General features: G+C 43.8%; 1 protein-coding gene and 1 long non-coding RNA gene across 4 annotated transcripts in view; one reads left to right on the forward strand and one right to left on the reverse strand.

Moving 5' to 3' along the window:
* PSD3 (pleckstrin and Sec7 domain containing 3) overlaps nucleotides 1–27,072 on the forward strand; it is a 574,055-nt gene that overhangs the window by 147,327 nt on the left and 399,656 nt on the right. The window contains exon 1 of one of the 3 annotated variants that reach the window (XM_056569238.1): nucleotides 24,932–25,297. The exons of the other annotated variants lie outside the window; for them this stretch is intronic. Within the exon in view, the coding sequence (XP_056425213.1) occupies nucleotides 25,244–25,297 (54 nt within the window). The 5' untranslated portion in view covers nucleotides 24,932–25,243. Of the gene's footprint in view, nucleotides 1–24,931; nucleotides 25,298–27,072 lie in introns of those variants that run through there. 3 annotated transcript variants of the gene reach the window in all.
* Nucleotides 11,234–27,072, reverse strand: part of LOC130366902 (uncharacterized) — a 48,460-nt gene continuing 32,621 nt past the window's right edge. The window contains exon 4 of the long non-coding RNA XR_008891994.1: nucleotides 11,234–11,839. This is a non-coding gene — a long non-coding RNA (uncharacterized LOC130366902). The remainder of the gene's footprint in view (nucleotides 11,840–27,072) is intronic.

Consider the following 27,072-nt stretch of genomic DNA (forward strand, 5'->3'; position numbering starts at 1 on the left):
CACCACACAGTCACTCACAGGTGTCAGGTCTTCTCAGAGTTTTCTTTTTCCATTTCTTCTCTGTCTGGCTCAAACTGCCATGAAGACTTCTTTCAACCATGACTTGTCTGCAGAATCTACCAGACAAACATCTTAGCTTCAACACTATTTAAGTATGTCCCCAGTGGCTTGGTGATCTCCCCCCCCCCCCCCCTCCCCGCATTAGGTATATACCCCCAGCAGGTAGGACATGTCTCCAGTAGGTAGGACATTTCCCCCATTAGGTAGATGATCCAAAAATGAATTTCCCCATTAGGTAGATGCCTCCAGTAGGAATAGGTATGTAGTGTCCCCCTCTCCCAGGATGACCCTGACAGGGAGGTAATTTTTACACACTCTTCTGATTCTGCTCTGTGCTCCTTTACCTTCTGCAGTGTAGGACTTCTGCAGGATGTTCGCAAATGATGTTATTGTATGTGGCCTGTACTGCCATGATTAATAGATCTCTCCCTGTTTGGGTCTAAGGAGAGATCAATCAATTAAGGCTTACGGGTGGTCAGAAGCTTATGGTTCAGGCAGCATGAAAGTGATGACAGAATCTCTTTTTTGAATTAGCCATAGAGTAAATATGTGCAAGTTCACCATCATTTTGATGGTGTTGTCCTAACTAGACCACCTCTGGCTATATGCCCTGTTAAAAGAGAACTGCAACCTAATAAAACTTATCCCCTATCCGCAAGATAGGGGATAAGTGTCTGATCGTGGGAGGTCTAAATACTGGGACCCCTGTACAGGGCCCTGGCTCTTCCATGTCGCAGGAGGCATTTTGGCTACAGCATGACGCCACGGACGACACGCCCCTCCATGTATCTCTATGGCAGGGGCGGCGATGCAGTGTTCATGCATCCCCACCTCTCCCATAGAGCTGGATGGAGGAGGTATGTTTGTCAACCTCTTAGGCCCCTTTCACACTATAAAATTCATCCATTTTAAAGATCCGTTTGAAGTTCCATTATGAAAACCCTGAAAATCGGCCATTAACCAGCCGTTTCAAAATCCCATTTGTCCGTTAGAAAATCCCATTATAGTCTATGGGATTTTTACATTATCCGTTTTAACCCGGACATTATTTTGTGTCGGGAGAATGAACCAAAGAAATAGTGCATGCAAGTGAGAGAATTCAGTCTGCAGGAGAAAAATTTAGCAAAATTTCAAAAGAATTGGGAAAATTAGGACAATACAATAAAAGATGCATTCAAAGATGTTCATAACCTACTCTGTAGGATTTTTATGGAAAGCAGTTTGCCTCTTGTACAGGACAGGATTCAGAATTATTGTACCTCAGGCACTTTATGGATCTTACAGTAAGATTTTTTTCCTGAAGGATACTGAACAAATCCAATAGGGAAAAATCTATGCCTTCTTTACTTGACCATATTGACTGATGGATGTAGTGCTCCTAAGGTAGTATGTGCGGTTATGTATGTGTCCATGAGACTGGACGATGTACTTTAGCAGATAGTTTTATAATAATGTCAATGAATAGAAATGCTTATGTAATGTGCCTGCTCCACACATTTACTGAGAAATAATCCTAATCTGGATACATTATTATGCTCTAAATCGTTAGCCTTTGCATGGAGTCTGCTAAGGGGATTGCTCTTTGTGTAGAAATTTCTATACGCTCCCATTGGCCTGTGTGTCACAATCTGCAATGAGCGAGCATTTCCTCAGGCAATTCCTAATTATATCTGAACATGTGGAGAATGCATTTACAAATTGGATCCTGTGCTTATTGAATAAACACATTACATTGATGTCTGTCTGTATTCCCAAAGTGTCTCTAATCTGTGCATTTCCTGTACTGCAGCTTTCGTTTATGCACAGCTTGGGACAGGGCAGAGGTTTACTTCATCCATGTTCAGCTTTGTTACATGATGAGCTTAGTTATTGTACAGTCATGGCCGTAAATGTTGGCACCCCTGAAATTTTTCTAGAAAATGAAGTGTTTCTCACAGAAAAGGATTGCAGTAGCACACATTTTGCTATACACATGTTTATTCCCCTTGTGTTTATTGGAACTAAACAAAATAAGGGAGGAAAAAAAGCAAATTGGACATAATGTCACCAAACTCCAAAAATGGGCTGGACAAAATTATTGGCACCCTTAATGTAATATTTGGTTGCACACTCTTTGGAAAAAATAACTGAAATCAGTTGCTTCCTATAACCATCAATAAGCTTCTTACACCTCTGAGCCGGAATGTTAGACCACTCTTCCTTTGCAAACTGCACCAGGTCTCTCTTATTGGAAGTGCGCCTTTTCCCAACAGCTATTTTAAGATCTCTCCACAGGTGTTCAATGGGATTTTGATCTGGACTCATTGCTGGTCACTTCAGAACTCTCCAGTGCTTTGTTGCCATCCATTTGTGGGTGCTTTTTGACATATGTTTGGGGTCATTGTCCTGCTGGAAGACCCAAGATCTCGGACGCAAACCCAGCTTTCTGACACTGGGCTGTGCAGTGCGACCCAAAATCCATTGGTAATCCTCAGATTTCATGATGCCTTGCACACATTCAAGGGACCCAGTGCCAGAGGCAGCAAAACAACCACAAAACATCATTGACCCTCCACCATATTTCACTGTTGGTAATGTGTTCTTTTCTTTGTAGGCCTCATTCCATTTTCGGTAAACAGTAGAATGATGTCAGGTACATAAAGGAAATAGATCAGCTCACCGTTTGGAGACTCCGGACACAGACGGATGATATTATGGAAGCATGGATGCAGGGATCCGCCTATCCCCGTAGCATTCAGGCAGAGAATAAGAGGAATATTCAGCTCCCAAGGTGCAAGTACAATAAAACTTAATGTTTGCTTCTTCCAATTTAGAATAAAATTCCGTGGTGGAAGTGAGTGGTAACATGTCACTTTAAAATCAAAGTGAAACCGATGCGTTTCGAGCATAAGCTCTTAGTCATGACTAAGAGCTTATGCTCGAAACGCGTCGGTGTTTCACTTTGAATTTAAAGTGACATCTCACCACTCACTTCCACCACGGAATTTTATTTTTAATTGGATGAAATAAACGTTAAGTTTTATTGTACTTGCACCTTGGTATTTTCCTCTTGTTCTTAGTAGAATGATGTGCTTTACCAAAAAGCTCTATCTTGGTCTCATATGTCCACAAGAAGGATTTTGGCTTACTCAAGTTCATTTTGGTAAAATGTAGTCTTGCTTTTTTATAGCTCTGTGTGAGCAGTGGGGTCCTCCTGGGTCTCCTGCCATAGTGTTTCATTTCTTTTAAATGTCCACAGGTAGTTTGCGCTGACACTGATGCTCCCTGAGCCTGCAGGACAGCTTGAATATCTTTGGAACTTGTTTGGGGCTGCTTATCCACCATCCGGACTATCCTGCGTTGACACCTTTCAATTTTTCTCTTCCGTCCAAGACCAGGGAAATTAGCTACAGTTCCATGGGTTGCAAACTTCTTGGTAATATTACGCACTGTGGACAAAGGCAAATCTAGATCTCTGGAGATGGACTTGTAACCTTGAGATTGTTGATCTTTTTCCACAATTTTGGTTCTCAAGTCCTCAGACAGTTCTCTTCTCCTCTTTCTGTTGTCCATTCTTAGTGTGGCACACACAGACACACAATGCAAAGACTAAGTGAACTTCTCTCCTTTGTATCTGCTTTCAGGTGTGATTTTTATATTGCCCACACTTGTTACTTGCCCCAGGTGAGTTTAAAGGAGCATCACATGCTTGAACCAATCTTATTATTCCACAATTTTGAAAGGGTGCCAATAATTTTGTCCAGCCCATTTTTGGAGTTTGGTGTGACAATATGTTCGATTTGCTTTTTTTCCTCCTTTTTTGGTTTAGTTCCAAAACACACAAAGGGAATAAACATGTGTATAGCAAAACGTGTTACTGCAATCCTTTTCTGTGAAAAATACTTTATTTTCTAGAAAGAATTCAGGGGTGCCAACATTTAAGGCCATGACTGTATCTCAGGCTATGTTACACCGTGCAGTTTTTCTGCATTTCTGGGCGATTTTGGACAAAATCGTGGTAAAATTACACTGTCTTACCGCTTTTCCACATTTGCTTTAAAACAGCGAAATTTTAGCTGTAATTTTAACAAAATCATAGCAAAAGCGCTGAAAGAGTGCATTAATAATTCCCTTGGTGAACACAGCCTTAATAATGTTAGCTGCTTATAATAAATGATAAAGTATATACGGAAAACTTCAGTTTATCTATTACTTATGTCTTATTCTTTCTTAAGTCAGCAAGCAGATGTGTAAAACATGTTCAAGTAATTTTATATGATACATTTACGGTGTTGCATGGTGTGGTACATATACATAAAATCATTTGTTGGGGAGTAAAGGAGCTTTTTATGCTAAGCATAACAAAATTGAAATATTGCAAAGTAAATTAGATTTTGTGGACAGTTTGTAGCTTTGATGCATCCCATTGATGACATTATTGGGTATATCCACAGGATGCGCGCTACATGTCTGATAGTGCAGGTTCCAGAAGTGGGATTTCCACCTGTCTTATGCAACTGGCCCCAATGGTCAGGCAACTCTGAAATGTTCCAAACTAGGAGTCCTATTGTTTTTGCATTATAATAAAAATTCTCAGCAGTCTGGAATAACCACTGACCATGCATCACGCCTAAGAGATGCCATATTAACTAAAAATGACTGTACTATTTTACAAGATATGTGAGAGAATAAAGCTTTTACTGCTGTACTGAGAATAATCAGTACCAGTAACTGGTATTATAACTATCTCACTATATTTATGGTGTACATTTGCTTTTGTCTGGAAATTGGCGACTTAATAATTTTTGCTCTGTATTCGCAGTTTTTTATGTTTACTGTTTGGGTCTTTTTAAGTTAAGATTATTGCACTATAAATAACTCTAGGCCGCAGTATTTTTCGTATTCATTGTAGGAGATACTGAACTGTGAGCTTAAGAGTTATATGTAAACCAACTTTTTTTTTAGTTATTTATTTTTTCCAGGTTTTGCTGCTTTTTAGCTCTGACTGCAGCCATAGAGGTCGACATATGATCAGTGACTGCAGCTATATTGTGTAAAAGCAGGGTCAGGTGGTCTGCAATCCATTTAAGGTCTCTTAGAAAGCACAGGTTGATGTTCTGTCTACCCCCATGCTTTTAAAGGGGTATTCCAGGCAAAAACTTTTTTTTATCTATCAACTGGTTCCAGAAAGTTAAACAGATGTGAAGTTAAGGTTGTTCTTTTCTGTCTAAGTAATCTCTGATGACACGTGTCTCGGGAAACGCCCAGTTTAGAAGCAAATTCCTATAGCAAACCTCTTCTAAACTGGGCGGTTCCCGAGACACGTGTCAACAGAGATTACTTAGACAGAAAAGAACAACCTAAACTTCAGAAGCCTAAAGTACTGAAAGCATTAAGATTTTTTAATAGAAGTAATTTACAAATCTGTTTAACTTACTGGAGCCAGTTGATATATATATATATATATAAAAAAGTTTTTTCCTGGATAACCCCTTTAACCACAGAACAGCAATGAACAAGTGCAAAGTCTGAATCAAATTATTTCTAAAGTACTAAGAACACCATCATTGTAAAATAAGGCTAGGTTCACACTCCAAAAATAAACTAGACATGTTAAAAGTTTTGATAGAGTCTTAATGCTGAGATAAGTGGATGGAAGCAAGCTTTACTTCACGTCTCTCAACGATCCATGTCTTGCTGCTCCATTATAAATCTATGGGACAGCAAGACAAAGATTGCTAAGATTTATCAAAGAGCATTATACAATTTGATAAATCCGCCACTTTCTTAGACTGTATAGTTTAAGTTTACACTGTCTAAGAAGTAGACAGTTTAATAAATGTAAGCTATTATGTGAAACATAACATTAAAGTGGTACTCCTCTGCTCAGTGTTTGGAACAAACTGTTCTGAAAGCTGGAGTCGGCACTAGGAGCTAGTAAAGTCATAGCTCTGCCCCCTCATTACTTCACGCCCTGCCCCCCCCCCCTCAATGCAAGTCCCATAGTCTGTACCTGTGTGTGACGGTCGTCTTGCAATTATTCTGTGATTATTGCCCCCATATATTTTTTTTTAAACAGCATACAAAATTACTCATGTCTCAAAATTTCCCAGGTTGCAGTGCATCGAGACCTGACATCACTAGTCAGGTGATCAGAGGGAACCTGTCCTGCTTCAATTTAGCAACAGCTGTAGGCCCCCTGGTTAGAAAACACTGTGTTTCAATGGGTGTGGTGGCTTATGGGTGGGAGGAAGGAAAGTGACCTCAAACATTCAAGCATGGAACCCAGTTGAATACCCAGTTCTGGCAAGCAAGTACTAATATCACCTTATGGTGGATAACCTCTAAGTTCCTCACAGCCTCTCAGCACAGACTTTAAGTTTTAAGGCCCAGTGATTAGCTGTCTTCAGCACCTATGCTTACCTGGGCTTGACTGAAAACCTGGAGTGGCCTAGAAGGAGGATAAAAGGCTCCCCAGCCAAACCTGCCTTTCATCCCATATAAATCTAGGCTAACTGGACTTACCAAAAGTTGCAGCAGGTTAAAGAAGTTCTGCAGCTGAAATTAATTTATCCCCTATCCACAGGATAGGATATAAGTAGCTGATTGCGGGTGGGGGGGGGGGTCCAACCCCTTGGATCTCCAGAACGGGACCTGGCTCTGAGTAACGAACATGTATAGTAGATGGCATCCATTGATTTCTCTGGGAGCTTCGAAGAGACCCGAGTCCAGCACTTGGGCATCCTCTGCGCTCCCATAGAAATAAATGGAGCATGTGCCATCTAGCAGTAGACGACATGCGCTTCTCACTAAGCAAGACGGGGGTCCGACCGCTGGGACCCCCCCGATCTCCCTAACGGGGCGCCGCCAAAAGCGCTCCTGGTGAGCGCTAAGGCGCGTAGTGTCGACCTAGAGGTCGACGGTGACGCCCCGTCTCCTTCCCGTCCCCATACAGTTCTATGGGGGAGACGGGGAGGCACGAACGCTGCCTCCCCGCCTCTCCCATAGAGATGTATGGAGGAGGCGTGCCAGCCGCAACGTCATGCTGCGGCTGGCACGCCCCCTGCACGGGACAGCCGCGGCCCCATACAGGAGATCACAGGGGGCCCCAGGGTTTGGACCCCCCGCGATCAAACACTTATCCCCTATCTTGAAGATAGGGGATAAGTGTTTGTAACGCTGCAGATGTCCTTTAGTATTTGGTTGCACACCCTTTGAAAAAATGACTGAAATCAGTCGCTTCCCATAACCATCAATAAAATTCTTACACCTCTCAGCCGGAATGTTGGACCACTCTTCCTTTGCAAACTGCTCCAGGTTTCTTTTATTGGAAGGGCATCTTTTCCCAACAGCAATTTTAAGATCTCTCCACAGGTGTTCAATGGAATTTAGATCTGGACTCATTGCTGGCCATTTCAGAACTCTACAATGTATGTTGCCATACATTCTGGGTGCTTTTTGATGTATGTTTGGGGTCATTGTCCTGCTGGAAGACTTAAGATCTCTGATGCAAACCCAGCTTTCTGACACTGGGCTGTACGTTGCAATCCAAAATCCATTGGTAATCCTCAGATTTCATGATGTCTTGCACACATTCAAGGCACCCAGTGCCAGAGGCAGCAAAACAACCCCAAAGCATCATTGAACCTACACCATATTTCACTGTAGGTACTGTGTTCTTTTCTTTGTAGGCCTCATTCCGTTTTCGGTAAACAGTAGAATGATGTGCTTTACCAAAAAGCTCTATCTTGGTCTCATCTGTCCCCAAGACATTTTCCCAGAAGGATTTTGTCTTACTCAAGTTCATTTTGGCAAAGTGTAGTCTTGCTTTTTTATGCCTCTGTGTCAGCAGTGGGGTCATCCTGGGTCTCCTGCCATAGCGTTTCTTTTAATTTAAATGTTGATGGATAGTTTGCGGTGACATTGATGCTCCCTGAGCCTGCAGGACAGCTTGAATATCTTTGGAACTTGTTTGGGGCTGCTTATCCATCATCCGGACTATCCTGCGTTGACACCTTTCATAAATTTTTCTCTTCCCTCCACACCCAGGGAGATTAGCGACAGTGCCATGGGTTGCAAACTTCTTGATAATGTTGCGCACTGTGGACAAAGGCAAATCTAGATCTCTGGAGATGGACTTGTAACTTTGAGATTGTTGATCTTTTTCCACAATTTTGGTTCTCAAGTCCTCAGACAGTTCTCTTCTAATCTTTCTGTTGTCCATGCTTAGTGTGGCACACACAGACACACAATACAAAGACTAAGTGAACTTCTCTCCTTTTTATCTGCTTTCAGGTGTGATTTTTATATTGCCCACACCTGTTACTTGCCCCAGATGAGTTTAAAGGAGCATCACATGCTTGAAACAATCTTTTTTTTTCCACAATTTTGGAAGGGTGCCAATAATTTTGTCCAGCCCATTTTTGGAGTTTGGTGTGACATTATGTCCAATTTGCTTTTTTCCCTCCTTTTTTGGATTAGTTCCATTACACACAAAGGGACAAAACATGTGTTACTGCAATCCTTTTCTGTGAGAAATACTTCATTTTCTTGCAAAATTCAGGGGTGCCAACATTTACGGCCATGACTGTATATATATCTGCATAAACAAGCAAAAAGAAAAATAGCCAGCACAGCTACCTAATACACGGTGCACGCTGCTGTGGCAAACACAGTATACAAAAAAAAAAAAAGAAGAATGCAGCAGCACACATTTTGATCAAAACCTTTTGATCAAAACGTGTCCCCCATCCACCACGCGGAGGTGGCCTCATTTAGGATGGGACCCTAACACAAATATTGAGCCTAACACTCATAACCACTCACCTCTATTGGGCATATAGTCTCTGACCAATGTGTGCTGCTGCAATCTTCTTTTTTTGTATACTCTGTATTTGCCACAGCAGCGTGCACCTGTGTATTAGGTAGCTTTGCTGGCTATTTTTCTTTTTGCTTGTTTGTACAACTCAGGGGGAATGGTACCCTCTTTAGCTGTGCACCCCTCCCCCTTTTTCACAGGAGGTGTTTTAAATTGTTAATGGATCCAACATGTCACCCAGTCAGAGGCTATATGCCCAACAGAGGTGAGTGGTTATGAGTGTTAGGCTCAATATTTGTGTTAGGGTCCCATCCTAAATGAGGCCACCTCTGCGTGGTGGATGGGGGACACGTTTTGATCAAAAGGTGCGCAAAGAGCCTCCATTTTTTGACCAATGTGTGCTGCTGCAATCTCCCTTTTTTTGTATACTCTATATATCTGCATAGATGGTGGTTAACTGACTTACCTCAGCCCAGCTGCTCAGTATAATGCCACAGCCCCTTCTTTCTTTCTCACCGGTATGGTACGTCATGAGTCCGCTCCCATTCTATAACGTGGGTCGGGCCCAGCCTCTAACAATGGCCGGGACCCGTGGCTAATAGCGCGCAGCATTGATCGCAGTGCCGCACGCTATTAACCCTTTAGACGCGGTGTTCAAAGTTGAAAGCCACGTCTAAAGTGAAAGTAAAACAATGCCGGTTAGGTCAGGGAGCTGTTTGGGATCGCCACTGCGAAATCGTGGCATCTCGAACAGCTTACATGACAGCCGGAGGGTCCCTACCTGCCTCCATGCTGTCCGATCGCCGAATGACTGCTCAGTGCCTGAGATCCAGGCATGAACAGTCAAGCGGCAGAATCATCGATCAGTGGTTTTTCATGAGAAACCAGTGATCATTATAAAAGATCAGTGTGTGCAGTGTTATAGCACCCTATGAAAGCTATAACATTGCAAAAAAAAAGTGAATAAAGATCATTTAATACCTTCCCTAATAAAAGTTTGAATCACCCCCCTTTTCCCATAAAAAAAAACAAAAAAAAACTGTAAATAAAAATAAACATATATGGTATCGCCGTGTGCGGAAATGTCCGACTTATAGAAATATATCGTTAATTAAACCGCACGGTCAATGGCGTACACACAAAAAATTCCAAAGTCCAAAATAGTGCATTTTTGGTCACTTTTTATATCATGAAAAAATGAATAAAAAGCGATCAATAAGTCTTATCAATGCCAAAATGGTACCGCTTAAAACTGCAGATCACGGCACAAAAAATGAGCCCTCATACCGCCCCATATGCGGAAAAAAAAAAGTTATAGGGGTCAGAAGAGGACAATTTTAAACGTATACATTTTCCTGCATTTGTAGTGATGATTTTTACCAGAAGTACGACTAAATCAAACCTATATGAGTAGGGTATCATTTTAATCATATTGACCTACAGAATAAAGAGAAGGTGTCATTTTACCGAAAAATGTACTGTGTAGAAACCGAAGCCCCCAAAATTTACAAAATGGCGTTTTTTTTTTTTCAATTTTGTATCACAATGAATTTTTTTCCTGTTCCGCCGTAGATTTTTAGGTAAAATGACTCATGTCATTACAAAGTAGATTAGGTGGCGCAAAAAATAAACCATCATATGGATTTTTAGGTGCAAAATTCTTTGTTATGATTTTTTGTTTATAGTTATGATTTTTTAAAGGTAAGGAGGAAAAAAGGAAAATGCAAAAATGGAAAAACCCCGGGTCCTTAAGGGGTTAAGCATTAGGCCCCAGCTGGTATATTGCTCACTAGGTTCTCTCCTTTGAACCCTTATGTATATACATTATTTATATTTATAAAAAGCCACTTTGAACCAATTGAACTACAATTATAGACAATAGGATAAAAATCATCCAAGGCAACATAAACCAGATAAAACTATGATGTGATCAAACAAGCCACATCAAATGACATAAAGAATCTAACTAGATAAAATCATTCTCCCTCTATAATAAGTGTATCCAAGATGTGGATTTTCTGCCAGCGTCTGATGTTCAGTAAGGTGATATTAGATGCGCCATCCACTTATCAGGACTGTAGCTGTATGTTGCTGCCTGTTCTATAAGAGACTGTATTTATAGGCCCAGAATGCTTGGGAATACACTCTTCAGTTACTTAACCTTTTCATTTGTCTTTAGCATAGCAAGAACACATGCTGTTAAAGCTGTCATTGATTTTAGGGCCTCCATCTGCCCAGCCGTTAGCCAGTCACGCCCCCTGTCTGTCGCAGGCGAGGTAAAGGGCTCCATTATACCTAATTGTCACAAATGTTATTATGTGCTCAGGCTGAAAATGTAAGTGGTTGGGGAAAGTTCTCTCAATATGTTCGCTTTAGTGGATATGTGTAAACCATAGCCTGTCAGCCTTCAACAGCTAGCTGTTAGAGAATGCTGGAATTATGGGTCTCCATGTCACGTCAAGTGTGGATCGCTCTAAGAAATGAAGAGCATTGTCACCTCTCACACTTTATTAAACTGTAGTCACCTACTGTATTTGTTTCTGTTTCGGATGATGCCGTTTTATTTTATTTGTAAGCACACAACCCAGTCCCATGTGTTAAAATAGCATTTACCTAGTTTTATTTTACAGCCTTGGCTTTAGGTCAGTGGTCTCAAAACTGTGGTCTCCAAGCTACAACTCCTAGCATGGTGGTCTACAATTTAGAGACCACTGCATTAGGGCATATTTGCATCGGTAAAGCACACATTTTCTTAAATCTATTTATTTATTTTTACATTGAACGTGCACAGTTTAACTTTAAAAACATAAATAATCAAATCTGTCCAAAGTATCCATAAATAAAGTCTTTAATAACTTGACTCATTGGAGGATGCTGGTACATCTGTCCAGACGTTGCTTTAGATTAGAGTCCTGCCTGGGACTGTTTTCTTTATCCCATTCCTGCTCGCTTCCGCAACTTGTGTGTCCAATCCCCCTGCTCCTATAATGATTGTTACAGCTTTTAGAGATAGTAAAGAATTTATGCAAATGTTAGTGCTATACCAAATGTTCAAAATAACATAGAACATTATGTATAGTCTACAATTTTATCCCCCCCCCCCCCCCCCGTGCCATTTCAACACAACCCTTGTGCCATTTCATCAAACAAATGGATCGAGGCCTTAGTGGGCTGTGTCTGTGACACTTTTCTCTGACTCTCAATCCCTCATGTGCAGCTGTGACATGACGCTGAGAAGACATGTAATGATCAATTCCTCCCAGCGATCTGTTATACGTGACACTGCTGGCCTGGGAGCATCATCAGAGGCCAGGGCTAGGCTGCCTGCTGCACAGATGTCCCCCCCCCCCCCCCTCGCTTAAGACTAAACACCGCCTGCAAGTTTTATATGTTGTCCAGTGGGAACTGCAGGATCACATTCCCATTGCAGTTCTCTACTTTAGGCCATTTTCTCACAGGAGTATTTTGCATCAGTATTTGTAAGCCCAAATCCTGCTTTTAATTATATACAGATCCTGTATGAGCTATATTGGCTGATTTCAGTATATACACAATTGTATACAGATCCTGTATATGCTAGATATGCTGATTTCACTATATACACAATTGTATACAGATGCTGTATAAGCTATATTGGTTGATTTCAACATATACAGAATTGTATACAGAATCTGTATTTACTATAAATGCTGATTTCAGTATATACATAATTGTATACAGATCATGTATGAGCTATATCGGCTGATTTCAGTATACTGTATATACAATGATGCTGTATAAGCTATATTGGTTGATTTCAGCATATACAGGGTCTGTATGAACGGCTATTAACATGCAGGTAAGGTTGTGGCCTTACCACTTACAAGGGAGTTCTTCTGTCTCCTGTTTCCCTCTTGTTGCTCTATTTTTCTATGTTTGCAAGTCAAGCATTTAAAATGGGACAATTGCACAAAGAGTGCCTTACAACATGAATAATGCAGAGAAATAATAGAGACGCACTCACCCTTAGATGTCCACAAATGTGGAGGGATTTATTGGAGAATAAAAGTGCAGTACATCACACAGGGGGAACAAAAAGACACAGCTCCAAGAGCTGCGGGAGGAGCGGCGACGGCTCCGTTTCGCGGTCAAACACACCGCTTGGTCACGCCTTGTTCTCCAATAAATCCCTCCACGTTTGCTGACATCTAAGGGTGAGTGCGTCTCTATTATTTCTCTGCATTATTCATGTTGGACTTTTTCTCTGAAGACTGCACCTCCTGTATCAGCTCCATACGGACGCCCACATTGCATCTGCTCCTAGCGACCCCATATGTATATGCTCGGGTGCCGAGAGGTTGTTTCCTTTCACATTCTGCCTTGCAACATGTCATTCCAGATGTTTAGACCAAAAAAAAAAAAATAATAATAATAAAAAGAGTGTGCTGCATCTCAGTAGATAATCTACCAAATTTTAAACTTGCCAAAAATAACTGGGCGATTCAATGTTGTTTACTACTACTTTACTAAAAGTAGTTGACCATAAAAGGATTTGTTAGATGTCAACAAGCTTTCAGAAGACAGAACCATTGAATACAGATATCAAACGAGCAACTTTTCAAAACGTGGGGTATCGGTATATCATATCACTGACTAAGAGGTCAGAGCGACCTAGAAACGCATTGTAATATAACAATATCATAGATATAAAGTACACACAAAGTTTCTTCCATTCTCTCCAGCTTCTTATTTGGTCTACGCTGTGAATATCCTGAGTTTGGAGAAGTTGTTTGTGTGATGTATGTTGCTTAGGACAAGTTTACGTAAGTGATTTAGTGTTGTATCTGGCCTTGATCCGGTAAGGATTCTTATTAGCTTCTGTTGTATCTCAGTGGGATTTCTACATGATGGAGCGCTTTCATTATGTCTTTTAGGTTGAGCACAGATAGGAAGTTCTAATGTTTGGGTGTTTCCTAAGCTGGCCAAACACATATAGCTGTTGGCTGAATATCAAGCCCTCTGCCAATGGTTGGTTTAGTCACAGACAAACAAAGGTAACAGAAACATTCACTTATTGAAATTCTAAGAAAAGACTATTCTACAACTTTTTTTTGTAAAAAAAGAGAACCCTGGACTTCTAGAGCTTGAGCCTACCTTACCCTGCTGATGACCTCGACTGTTGACCACGCTTGTGCTCTCAGCAAGTCTGTACAACCTGGCTGCAACTGAGCCTCTGAGCGCTGCTATTCTCCCTACTCAGCTCTTCTATTAAACCAACTCTTCTCTGCTGCACTTAACCATTTAGATGGCGGAGTCAATAACAACCACGGTATCTAAGTGGAGAGAGGGTGTTCTATCTGTCACACTCCCTGCAACACAACCAGGCCTCGCCATTAGGTTGTTATGGCAGGTGGGGTCCTAATAATGGCCCTCTGTTCTGCCATCTTAATACTTCTATTAGACTAAATTATTTATGTTGCACAGTGAGTGTTCTGAATGCACTTGGTCAACTAGCTTCCCAAAAAATAAAAGAATAAATTCAAAAAATTGTATGGATACCAAACTGGTACCAATAAAAACTGTAACTTGCCTCACAAAAAACAAGCCCTTACACAGCTCTATTGATTAAAGTTATGGGTCTGAGAATAATAATAATAATCTCAATAATTATAAAAATGTGGTACGTCCCCAAAATACTGACCCATGTCATAAGAAGGAAACCCAAAAAGCATTGAAGGAACTGCAGTTTTTTAATACATTATATTGTACATTCCATTGACAAATGCAACTTGTCTCACAAAAAATGAACTCACATGGCCAAGGCCTCGTTCACATCAACGCTTAGTAGGTAGTTTAGTTGTAAAAAGACTGAAGTTGAGTGGACAAATAAATTCCCCTACAATAACGGACATGTGACAGACCCCAGTCAAGTCAATGGGGACCTGACAGTGTCAGTAGTGCTCCAACTTATTTAGGGGCCGTTCATTGCAACAACAAAAAAGAGCTTAATGGGCCCTGAATGGGACAGAGCACAGTGGTGATGAGAATGTGGCCTAAATCACTTAAAACAAATGTAAAAATTATTGCTCTTGGAAGGCAGGGCTAAAAAATGAAATTTCCCTGTCCAAGCTTTCTGGGTAATGAATGAATAACTATATATTTTGGTGACCAAGCAACTAGACACATCTATTTACACCCATCAGCCATAACATCAAAATAACCATTTCATGACTACTGCCCCTATTGAGTGGGATATGCTTTCCTTACCCAATGCAACAATGCAAAACTGTTTAGGAAGAATTTGAGGAACATGACAAAAAGTTCAGATGTGGAAACCCTTGATGTCAATCCAGTTGAAAATCTTTTGGATGTTCTAAAAAAAATCTGCAATCCATTGAGATCGTTTCTCATAATATAAATGGGCTCAGTTTTTGCTATTGCACTCCTTATGGTAAACAAATCTTTCTAATGTACTTTGTTTAAAAAAAAAAAGGACGTTTTCTACGCTTTGTGTTTAAAAAAAGCTGTCACTAGGTGTCTCCCTGCTTTTCCAGAGCACATTTCCCCCCATCTCTTGCACAGACTTTTGACTCCTGCTGGCCTGGCAGAAGTCCAAAATCAGGAAATGCTGATGGAGGTTTGTGCAGCCTTGTCTAATCAGAGCTAATCTCACACACTGAACTGCTCTGGGCTGTGTGTAGCAAGTTCTTTCCTGTATGGCTTCAGATAAGGTCACGCCTGCTGGGGAACGCCCCTTCCCAGTCTGTGAATCTGACTCAGACTGAGCAAAAAATACAAAGCAATATCAAGGTAGAAAACTAAAAAATTAAGGCAGGGGGTGGTTTATCATGATGGGGGCAGTGAACTGGGAGAATAATAAAAATTAACAAGATCATGACAGGTACTCTAACCCCTTATAGGGGTACTCCGGTGGTCAACGTGTTTTTCCATTTTTGACCTACCCTATTTGTTTTGTTTCATTTCTATTCTTGTTGTTTAGGCAACTCTATTTCTATTCTTTGTTGTCTTTTTATCCACGACTTTGTTTTCCTATCTTTACTTCTATTTCCTGTTTCTTGCTGTGCTGAAAACTACAAATCCCAGCATGCCACTTGTCTTGCTGGTTTGGGGCGGCTCATTTTTTTTGTTTGTTTTGTTCCGCCCTTTACCCACCCTACTATTTTCCCGGGTCAGTCCCCTTATACACAGCACACTAATATAATAAGCACTGGTTGGGATACACTGTCATACACACACAAAAGGGACTACAACTCCCAGCATGTGTCATTCAGGAGTCTTCAGTCTGTGGTATAACACCAGCATGCTGCCTCTGTAGTCTCCTGGAGGTTGTAGTTCACCACACCTCTATAGGGCATACACCAGTGTTTCCCAACCAGGGTGCCTCCAGGTGTTGCAAAACTACTACTACCAACATGCCCGGACAGCCAAAAGCTGTCTGGGCATGCTGGGAGTTGTAGTTTTGATACAGCTGAAGACACCCAAGTTGGGAAACATTGCACTTTGTTTGTAATATACTGAATAGGCTAGGCCAGTGTTTCTCAATCAGTGTGTCTCCAGCTGTTGCAAAACTACAACTCCAAGCATGCTCAAAGGCTGTCAGGGAATGCTGAGAGTTGTAGTTTTACAAAAGCTGGAGGCACACTGGTTTGTAAACACTAGCATACACACACATAACAGGGACTACAACTCCCAGCATGTCATTCAGGAGTCCCCCTCCCCCCCTTCACACATAGAAATCATCCCCAGTCCGAGATTTATTCCCCTGCAGTCTATGCATCCCCAGCCCGTGCACCTTGTTTTCCCTTCACATACATCTTCTCTGTCTTCTCTCAGTGTAGACCTGCGTCCTCAGAAGACAAAGCAGGGGGGAGGGGAGATGAGGAGATGTGTAGGAGCTTCTTGCTCTCATGCACACCTGTGACCACCTGGAGGGGGAGATGAGGAGGCGTGGCCTATCTCTCTCATGCACACCTGTGACCACCTGGAGGGGGAGATGAGGGGGCGTGGCCTATCTCTATCATGCACACCTGCATCCTCCAGGAGGGGGAGATGAGGAGGCGTGGCCTATCTCTCTCATGCACACCTGCGTCCTCCAGGAGGGGGAGATGAGGAGGCGTGGCCTATCTCTCTCATGCACACCTGCGTCCTCCAGGAGGGGGAGATGAGGAGGCGTGGCCTATCTCTATCATGCACACCTGCATCCTCCAGGAGGGGGAGATGAGGAGGCGTGGCCTATCTCTATCATGCACACCTGCATCCTCCAGGAGGGGGAGATGAGGAGGCGTGGCCTATCTCTCTCATGCACACCTGCGTCCTCCAGGAGGGGGAGATGAGGAGGCGTGGCCTATCTCTCTCATGCACACCTGCGTCCTCCAGGAGGGGGAGATGAGGAGGCGTGGCCTATCTCTCTCATGCACACCTGCGTCCTCCAGGAGGGGGAGATGAGGAGGCGTGGCCTATCTCTCTCATGCACACCTGTGACCACCTGGAGGGGGAGATGAGGAGGCGTGGCCTATCTCTCTCATGCACACCTGTGACCACCTGGAGGGGGAGATGAGGGGGCATGGCCTATCTCTCTCACGCACACCTGCGTCCTCCAGGAGGGGGAGATGAGGGGGCGTGGCCTATCTCTGTTATGCAGTTTTGAAAGAACAGAGGGAAAAAAAACATCTTGTCCACAGCCTAATCCTAACCTGTGGACAACAGTCAGAGATCCAACACAGAACTACAGAACTTCCTGGCCCACAAACAGGTAAGAAAAAAAGACACATGCTATACAAACATATAATACATGTCAATTGCAAAAAAACATGAACATTAAAAGAAGATGCCATATAGCCAAAAATCTTAACCACCGGAGTACCCCTTTAAGAACTGTTTTTTTTTCCGTTTTTGCATTTTTCGTTTTTTGATAACTCTTTCAATTTTGCACCTAAAAATCCATATAATGGCTTATTTTTTGCGACACCAATTCTACTTTGTAATGACGTCAGTCATTTTGCCCAAAAATCTACGGTGAAACGGAAAAATAAATCATTGTGCGACAAAATTGAAAAACAAAACAAAACGCTGTTTTGTAATTTTGGGGGCTTCCGTTTCTACACAGTACATTTTTCGGTAAAAATGACACCTTATCTTTATTCTGTAGGTCCATACTATTAAAATGATACCCTACTTATGTCAGTTTGATTTTGTCGTAATTGTGGAAAAAATCATAACTACCGTATTTATCGGCGTATAACACGCACTTTTTAGGCTAAAATTTTTAGCCTAAAGTCTGTGTGCGTGTTATACGCCGATACCCCCCCAGGAAAGGCAGGGGGAGAGAGGCCGTCGCTGCCCGCTTCTCCGAGAAGGGGCAGCGGCACCCATTGCCGGCGCCGCTGCCCCGTTGCCTCCCCCCATCCCCGGTGGCATAATTACCTGAGTCCGGTCCGCGCTGCTCCAGGCCTCCGTCGTGCGTCCCCGGCGTCATTGCTATGCGCTGAACGGCGCGGCGCATGACGTCAGAGCGCCGTGCCGTGCATAGCAACGATGCTGGGGACGCACGACGGAGGCCTGGAGCAGCGCAGACCCGACTCAGGTAATTATGCCACCGGGGATGGGGGGAGGCAACGGGGCAGCGGCGCCGGCAATGGGTGCCGCTGCCCCTTCTCTCCCCCTGGCTATCGGCGCCGGCACCGATAGTCAGGGGGACAGAACGGGCAGCGGCGCCGATAACCAGGGGGTGAAAAGGGCCGACAGCAGCGCTCTAGACCCCAGGAAAGGCAGGGGGAGAGAAGCGGGCAGCGACGGCCTCTCTCCCCCTGCCTTTCCTGGGGGTATATCGGGGTATACACGCGCACACACGCACCCTCATTTTATCATGGATATTTGGGTAAAAAACTTTTTTTACCCAAATATCCTTGGTAAAATGAGGGTGCGTGTTATAGGCCGGTGCGTGGTATACCCCGATAAATACGGTACATGCAGGAAAATAAATACGTTTAAAATTGTCATCTTCTGACCCCTATAACTTTTTTATTTTTCCGCGTATGGGGCGGTATGAGGGCTCATTTTTTGCGCCGTGATCTGAAGTTTTTAACTGTACCATTTTTGCATTGATAGGACTTAAATGATATAAAAAGTGACCAAAAATGCACTATTTTGGACTTTGGAATTTTTTTGCGCGTACGCCATTGATCGAGCGGTTTAATTAACAATATATTTTTATAATTCGGACATTTCCGCATGCGGTGATACCATATATGTTTATTTTTATTTACACTGTGTTTTTTTTTTTATGGGGAAAAGGGGGGTGATTCAAACTTTTAATAGGGGAAGGGTTAAATGATCTTTATTCACTTTTTTTTCCACTTTTTTTGCAGTGTTATAGCTCCCATAGGGGGCTATAACACTACACACACTGATCTTTCACATTGATCACTGGTTTCTCATAGGAAACCACTAATTGATGATTCTGCCGCTTGACTGCTCATGTCTGGATCTCAAGCACTGAGCAGTCATTCGGCGATCGGACAGCGAGGAGGCAGGTAGGGACCCTCCGGCTGTCCTGCAAGCTGTTCGGGATGCCGCGATTTTGCCGCAGTTATCCTGAACAGCCCACTGAGCTAACCGGCAGATTTTACTTTCACTTTTAGCCACGTGGCTCAGCTCTGAGCGCGCGGCTAAAGGGTTAATAGCGCGCGGCGCCACCGCGCGCTATTAGTGTCGGGTCCCAGCTTCACTATGACGCCGGGCCCGCCGTGATATGATGCAGGGTTACCGTGTAACCCCGCGTTATATCACGGGAGCAGGACCAAGGACGTAACCCCTTGGTCCTTAAGGGGTTAAAGGGGTACTTCGCCCCAAGACATCTCATCCCCTATCCAAAGGATAGGGGATAAGATGTCTGATTGCAGGGGTCCCGCCGCTGGGAACCCCGTGATCTCTGCTGTGGCACCCACGCCGTCATCACTGCACAGAGCAAACTCGCTATGTGCCTGATGACGGGCGATACAGGGGCTGAAGCATTGTAACGTCACGGCTCCGTCCCCTTGTGACGTCACGGCCCGCCCCCTTAAAGGACAACTGCAGTGGTACACATTTATATATGCCCATGCCCAGGCCTCAAAAATAAACAAAATAAACTCATACATACCTTCCTACGAGCCCCCGTTGGTCCGGCACAGGCCTCACGATCCGGCAGTGCTGACGTCATTCCACTTCCTGGGGACGGGGACGCCGCAGAGCTATCGGTGTATCACCGGCCGTAGCTTTGTCCCGCCCCAGTCAGTGATAGGCTGAGCCCACTGTCATGTAAGAAGCCGGCCAGAGCTCCTTACATGACAGTGGGCTCAGCCTATCACAGGCCGGGGCGGGACATCGCTACGGCCGGTGATACGCCAATGGCTCTGCGGCGTCCCCGTCCCCAGGAAGTGGAATGACGTCAGCACTGCCGGACCTTGAGGCCTGTGCCGGACCAACGGGGGCTCGTAGGGAGGTTATGTATGAGTTTGTTTTGTTTATGTTTGAGGCCCGGGCATGGGCATATATAAATGTGTACCACTGCAGTTGTCCTTTAATGCAAGTCTATGGGACGGATGATGGCCGCCATGCCCCCTCCCATGGACTTGTTTTGAGGGGGCAGAACGTGATGTCACAAGGGGGCGGGGCTGTGATGTCACAATGCTCCGACCCCTTTATCGCTCGTCATCAGGCACAGAGCAAGTTTGCTCTGTGCAGTGATGACGGTGGGGTGCCGCAGCCAATATCGCAGGGGTCCCCAGCGGCGGGACCCCCGCTATCAGAGATCCAGAGGATAGGGGATAAGATGTCTAGGGGCGGTGTACCCCTTTAAGGATTTGTTGCTAGCTTTTTGGTGCCAGATATCTCTAGCTTCCTTCAGAGGTCTTGTGAAGCTTGTTTTTATAGGTCAGATTTGTCATGCTTTAATGGTGTGGCTGGTCGGGTCAGGTTTTAGTTTTTTTTTTTTACCTGCCTTTGAATAGTAGCATAGACAGCTATTAAATGTTGAACCTTTCGCTACTCTGGTAAATAAATATTAGTCTCACATCCCAAGTTCCATAAGGGAATGCTAGCACTTTTGCAGCTAGAATAGCCCTTGTGTTCATTAGGATGAATGACTTTTTGTACTGACACATCTGTAGATCTGTTCAGTAGACCTTTCACAGTGACTTCAGACTGTCAGTACAGGAGCCGCTATGTACAAGAAAAACACATAGACCTCTTGTAACTTATACGTAGCAATGTTTATGTAACGAACCGATACAGACTACATTTTCTGGCCAGAATCCATGAATCCATGGGAAAAGTTACACATGTTACAAAGGCAACAAGTTTACTGTGGACATTACTCCTTGGAATTCAAAGGGTGCAATCTGCTGATTTTCTGTGACAGAATATATATATATATATATATATATATATATATAATATATATATATATATATATACAAATCTGAATATCTGTTGTAGACATCATTCTTTGCAGAATGTGAATGGGGTTCTAAGGTTGAATTCCCTTTTTCTTTTTTCTCACTATGGTTTTTTGTGTTTTGATAAAGCATGTACGGTATTTTTTATCACGAATAGCCAGTTTTGTGTAGGGGTTTTGTCAGTTCTTTTTAACAGATGAAACATCTGCACAAAATGTCTTTCAATAGAACTCGAGTAAAAAACAAACAAATAAAAAAAACAAGTTTTTTGCTTTTCCCTTTTACAGCCTATAAAAAAACAGATTTTCCTCATTTCTAATGGGTGTGAAACACTCTAAGGGTACGTTCACATGTGCAGATTTACAGCGTATTTTACGCAGCAGATCCGCCGTTGAAGGACCCTCTGTATGGTGCTCTTAAATGTGCCTGCTCGGAGCAGCAATACTCCAGCACATCGCGGCCGCTCCCCCTGCTCATTGAGCTAGGCCAAGAGCTGTTGTGATATGCGAGTATACTGCGCATGCGCGCGGCGACTCGCACATCGCAGTGTGTCTGCTCGGAGCAGCAATAATCGCACACATCGCGGCCACTCCCCCTGCTCAATGAGCTAGGCCGAGAGCTGTCGTGATGTGCGAGAATACTGCGCATGCGCGTGGCGACTCGCACATCGCAGTGTGTCTGCTCGGAGCAGCAATACTCGCACACATCGCGGCCACTCCCCCTGCTCAATGAGCTAGGCCGAGAGCTGTCGTGATGTGCGAGTATACTGAGCATGCGCGCGGCGACTCGCACATTGCAGTGTGTCTGCTCGGAGCAGCAATACTCGCACACATCGCGGCCACTCCCTCTGCTCAATGAGCTAGGCCGAGAGCTGTCGAGATGTGCGAGTATACTGAGCATGCGCGCGGCAACTCGCACATCGCAATGAGTCTGCTCGGAGCAGAGTATTGCTGCTCCGAGCAGGCACATATAAAGGCACCATGTAGGGGGCCTTCAGCGGCGGATCCGCAGCCAAATACCCTGCGAAAATCCGCACGTGTGAACATACCCTTAGGCCAGGTTCACACTGACAATCGCCAGCAGGAGTCCGCATGGCCGACAATGTCTGCGGAGCAGATTTCACCAGAAGAAGTTCATTATTTTGGCAAAAATTTCGTAGTGTGCACTGTGCAGCGGAATTCTTTTGACAGCAATGGGATTCTGCTGCACCAGAATTTCCAACCGGTATTCTGGTTGGGAATTCTGTAGCGTGAGCCCGGCCTAAATTTACACAATAGTTTTGTGTTATGGCATTTAAAACGATTTGTGCATTTAGTTGCAATTGGATTTTGTGCTTTGTAATCTAAAATACTTCCTTTAGGTACTATTCACGCGTACAGTATCCTGAGCATATTCAAAGTATATTCGAAGTACAGTATCCTGAGCAGGATTCAAAGCTGCAGATTTTATGCTGCAAAATTCAATTCAAACTAAAAGACTGAACACATATTAAAATCTGCAGATTCAAATCGTGTGCATCAAATATGTGCAGGATACTGTACGTGTGAATAGACCACGTTTTCCTGCATATTTTCCGCAGCTGATTTTCCTACCCATTCATGTCAATGGGTAGCAAAATCAGCAACAGAAAATATGCAGCGAGTCCTGTACAGGTGAACGTACCTAAGGGTATGTTTACACATAGGAAAATATAGCGGCATATTTTATTTTACCCACATAATTTGTTATGTAAAAGGCAAAAATGCGTCTGAAAAATGTGCATGTTTTTTGTCATGGTTTTTCTGCCAATTACATCCGTGAATGCGTGCTTATCTAAAATTAGGGGTTCCACCTGGCTGGTATTTAAATGCCAATATTTTGGCGACCCTGACGGAATTTTTAGATTGAAAATACCGGCAATGCAATGACCGGTATTTATCCAACCAATCCTCCAACTCCTGGAATGTTGCACCATATACTATACCAGTGTTTCCCAACCAGAGCGCCTCCAGCTGTTGCAAAACTACAACTCCTAGCATGCCCGGACAGCCAACGGCTGTCCGGGCATGCTGGGAATTGTAGTTTTGCAACAGCTGGAGGCACCCCTGGTTGGGAAACACTGACCTATACTATACACTACTACATTATCCAACATGCTGGGAGTTGTAGTTTTCATTTGGGGCAGCTGCTGAGCCACAGGCTGTATCAGGACATGCTGAGAATTGTAGTTTTGCAACAGCTGGAGGCACCACTGGTTGCGAAACACTGACCTATACTATACACTACTACATAGTCCAACATGCTGGGAGTTGTAGTTTTCATTTGGGGCAGCTGCTGAGCCACAGGCTGTATCAGGACATGCTGGGAATTGTAGTTTTGCAACAGCTGGAGGCACCCCTGGTTGGGAAACACTGACCTATACTATACACTACTACATCATCCAACATGCTGGGAGTTGTAGTTTTCATTTGGGGCAGCTGCTGAGCCACAGGCTGTATCAGGACATGCTGGGAATTGTAGTTTTGCAACAGCTGGAGGCACCCCTGGTTGGGAAACACTGACCTATACTATACACTACTACATAGTCCAACATGCTGGTAGTTGTAGTTTTCATTTGGGGCACCTGCTGAGCCACAGGCTGTATCAGGACATGCTGGGAATCGTAATTTTGCAACAGCTGGAGGCACCCCTGGTTGGGAAACACTGACCTATACTATTTATTTTATTTTATTTATTTATATAGCGCCTACAGATTCCGCAGCGCTATAAACCTCTACATAGTCCAACATGCTGGGAGTTGTAGTTTTCATTTGGGGCAGCTGCTGAGCCACAGGCTGTATCAGGACATGCTGGGAATCGTAATTTTGCAACAGCTGGAGGCACACCTGGTTGGGAAACACTGACCTATACTATTTATTTTATTTATTTATATAGCGCCTACAGATTCCGCAGCGCTATAAACCTCTACATAGTCCAACATGCTGGGAGTTGTAGTTTTCATTTGGGGCAGCTGCTGAGCCACAGGCTGTATCAGGACATGCTGGGAGTTGTAGTTTTCATTTGGGGCAGCTGCTGAGCCACAGGCTGTATCAGGGCATGCTGGGAGTTGTAGTTTTCATTTGGGGCAGCTGCTGAGCCACAGGCTGTATCAGGGCATGCTGGGAGTTGTAGTTTTCATTTGGGGCAGCTGCTGAGCCACAGGCTGTATCAGGGCATGCTGGGAGTTGTAGTTTTCATTTGGGGCAGCTGCTGAGCCACAGGCTGTATCAGGGCATGCTGGGAGTTCTAGTTAGCAAAAAATCCCTGTATAAGGAGAAATAAAAAAAAGTTATAGTGGGTATATTTCCCCCGCATATGTGTATCCTGTGATGTCACGCATATATAATTAGGCAAATTAGCATGGCCAGTATTATCTAAAATATGTAGGTAGATTGTACTGTGCGAACATAACCGCTATGTATGAACAAGCACCAATCCTTTGTCCTCTGTTAGCTTGAGTTTCTTATGAAAGGGATGCAGCAGGGACAAGGACGTTTGCAATGTGATGACATCTCTGCACTGTCCATACACACACGTCTATTATCCTTCCTATAGCACACACCATCGCTCTGTGCAGCCTGTACATCATGTACACGAGGTGGGGTACGGAGATAAAGCCCCTCTTTGTGTCCCCACTCCTCTGGCTCATGGCTTCAATGTGGTCTCTCTGTACTGCCATCTACTGGTGAAGCCGAGCCCTACACAGGTGCTGATCCCATGTTCACCAGCAGAGGGCAGACAGCGCTATGTAGAGAATACAGAGCGCAGGGAGGGAGGGGGAGCCTTGTTCACAACCTCAGCGTGTCCACATCACTTCTGGCTGGAGATCAAAGAGCAGGTCAGGGCACCCAGTGTTGTCCTGCTGTCACCTCCCCCATTGTCCTAGTAACCACCTCTACATTGGCTCTACACGGGGAGGGGGCAGCGAGTAATGGCCCCGGCCACTTTAGGAGGCTGTCTTCATGAGAGGAATTCAGCAGAGGAGGTAAGAGTGTGTATGTGTGTCCACATCCATGTGCAGAGCCAATGAGAGCTGCTGACTAGGACAGAGGGTGGTGGGCACAGCTGGCTGCACGGTGCGGCACCCCTTGGATACACCTCCACTCTCTGACCCGAGTGTATCCTGTGCCTGCCATCTGCTGGACACCTCCGGTGCCATGGCCGCCCTTTACCTGTAGGTGGCAGACCGCTGTACGTAAAGATTGGGAGGAGGAGAGAGGAGGGGGGTGACGTGTGCCCTGTGTGTATATGCTCCGGGTGGTAATTCCAATACGAGCTGCCCTGTGCACTCGGACAGACGAGTGTATCCGTCATAGCTGAGAGGAGTGCTGTCTATACAGAGCGCCCCGGGAACATACATGGCACCTAGGCTCCGCCCCCTGGGCACTTGCAACATCGGCAGCCGGGAGTTCCGCTCGGTCGTGCAGGCATGTATGGACCCCAGGACCTCTGTACGGGGCTGTCACTACTTCTCACAAGTGCTGAAAGGTCCACTTTATTTATTTCTTAATTTTTTTTATCTGATTTTTGGTGCATATTTAGGGATAGAACCACCCAAAAAAATAAAAAAATAAATACGGTCTGGTTTACAAATAACCTCAGAAAAATTATCCAAATGGAAGAAAATGTTTTTGTTTTTTTTTACTTTTTTTTTTTTGCCTGTAAAGCAGCCCAAAACTGTGTACATAGCCATAATGGAAAGTGTCACCAGAAAATGACCAAACTGTGTGTACATGGCCATAATGGAATGTGTCACCAGAAAATAACCAAACCTGTGTGTACATAGCCATAATGGAATGTGTCACCGGAAAATAACCAAACCTGTGTGTACATAACCATAATGGAAAGTGTCACCAGAAAATGACCAAAACTGTGTGTACATAACCATAATGGAAAGTGTCACCAGAAAATGCCCAAAACTGTGTGTACATAACCATAATGGAAAGTGTCACCAGAAAATAACCAAAACTGTGTGTACATAACCATAATGGAAAGTGTCACCAGAAAATTACCAAAACTCTGTGTACATAGCCATAATGCAATGTGTCACCAGAAAATGCCCAAAACTGTGTGTACATAACCATAATGGAAAGTGTCACCAGAAAATTACCAAAACTCTGTGTACATAGCCATAATGCAATGTGTCACCAGAAAATGCCCAAAACTGTGTGTACATAGCCATAAAGGAAAGTGTCACCGGAAAATAACCAAAACTCTGTGTACATAGCCATAATGGACAGTGTCACCGGAAAATAAACAAAACTGTGTGTACATAGCCATAATGGAAAGTGTCACCGGAAAATAACCAAAACTGTGTGTACATAGCCATAATGGAAAGTGTCACCGGAAAATAAACAAAACTGTGTGTACATAGCCATAATGGAAAGTGTCACCAGAAAATGCCCAAAACTGTGTGTACATAACCATAATGGAAAGTGTCACCAGAAAATGACCAAAACTGTGTGTACATAGCCATAATGGAAAGTGTCACCAGAAAATTACCAAAACTCTGTGTACATAGCCATAATGCAATGTGTCACCAGAAAATGCCCAAAACTGTGTGTACATAGCCATAAAGGAAAGTGTCACCGGAAAATAACCAAAACTCTGTGTACATAGCCATAATGGAAAGTGTCACCGGAAAATAAACAAAACTGTGTGTACATAGCCATAATGGAAAGTGTCACCGGAAAATAAACAAAACTGTGTGTACATAGCCATAATGGAAAGTGTCACCGGAAAATAACCAAAACTGTGTGT

This window comes from Hyla sarda, chromosome 1 (assembly GCF_029499605.1).
Source record: "Hyla sarda isolate aHylSar1 chromosome 1, aHylSar1.hap1, whole genome shotgun sequence".
Taxonomy (NCBI): domain Eukaryota; kingdom Metazoa; phylum Chordata; class Amphibia; order Anura; family Hylidae; genus Hyla; species Hyla sarda.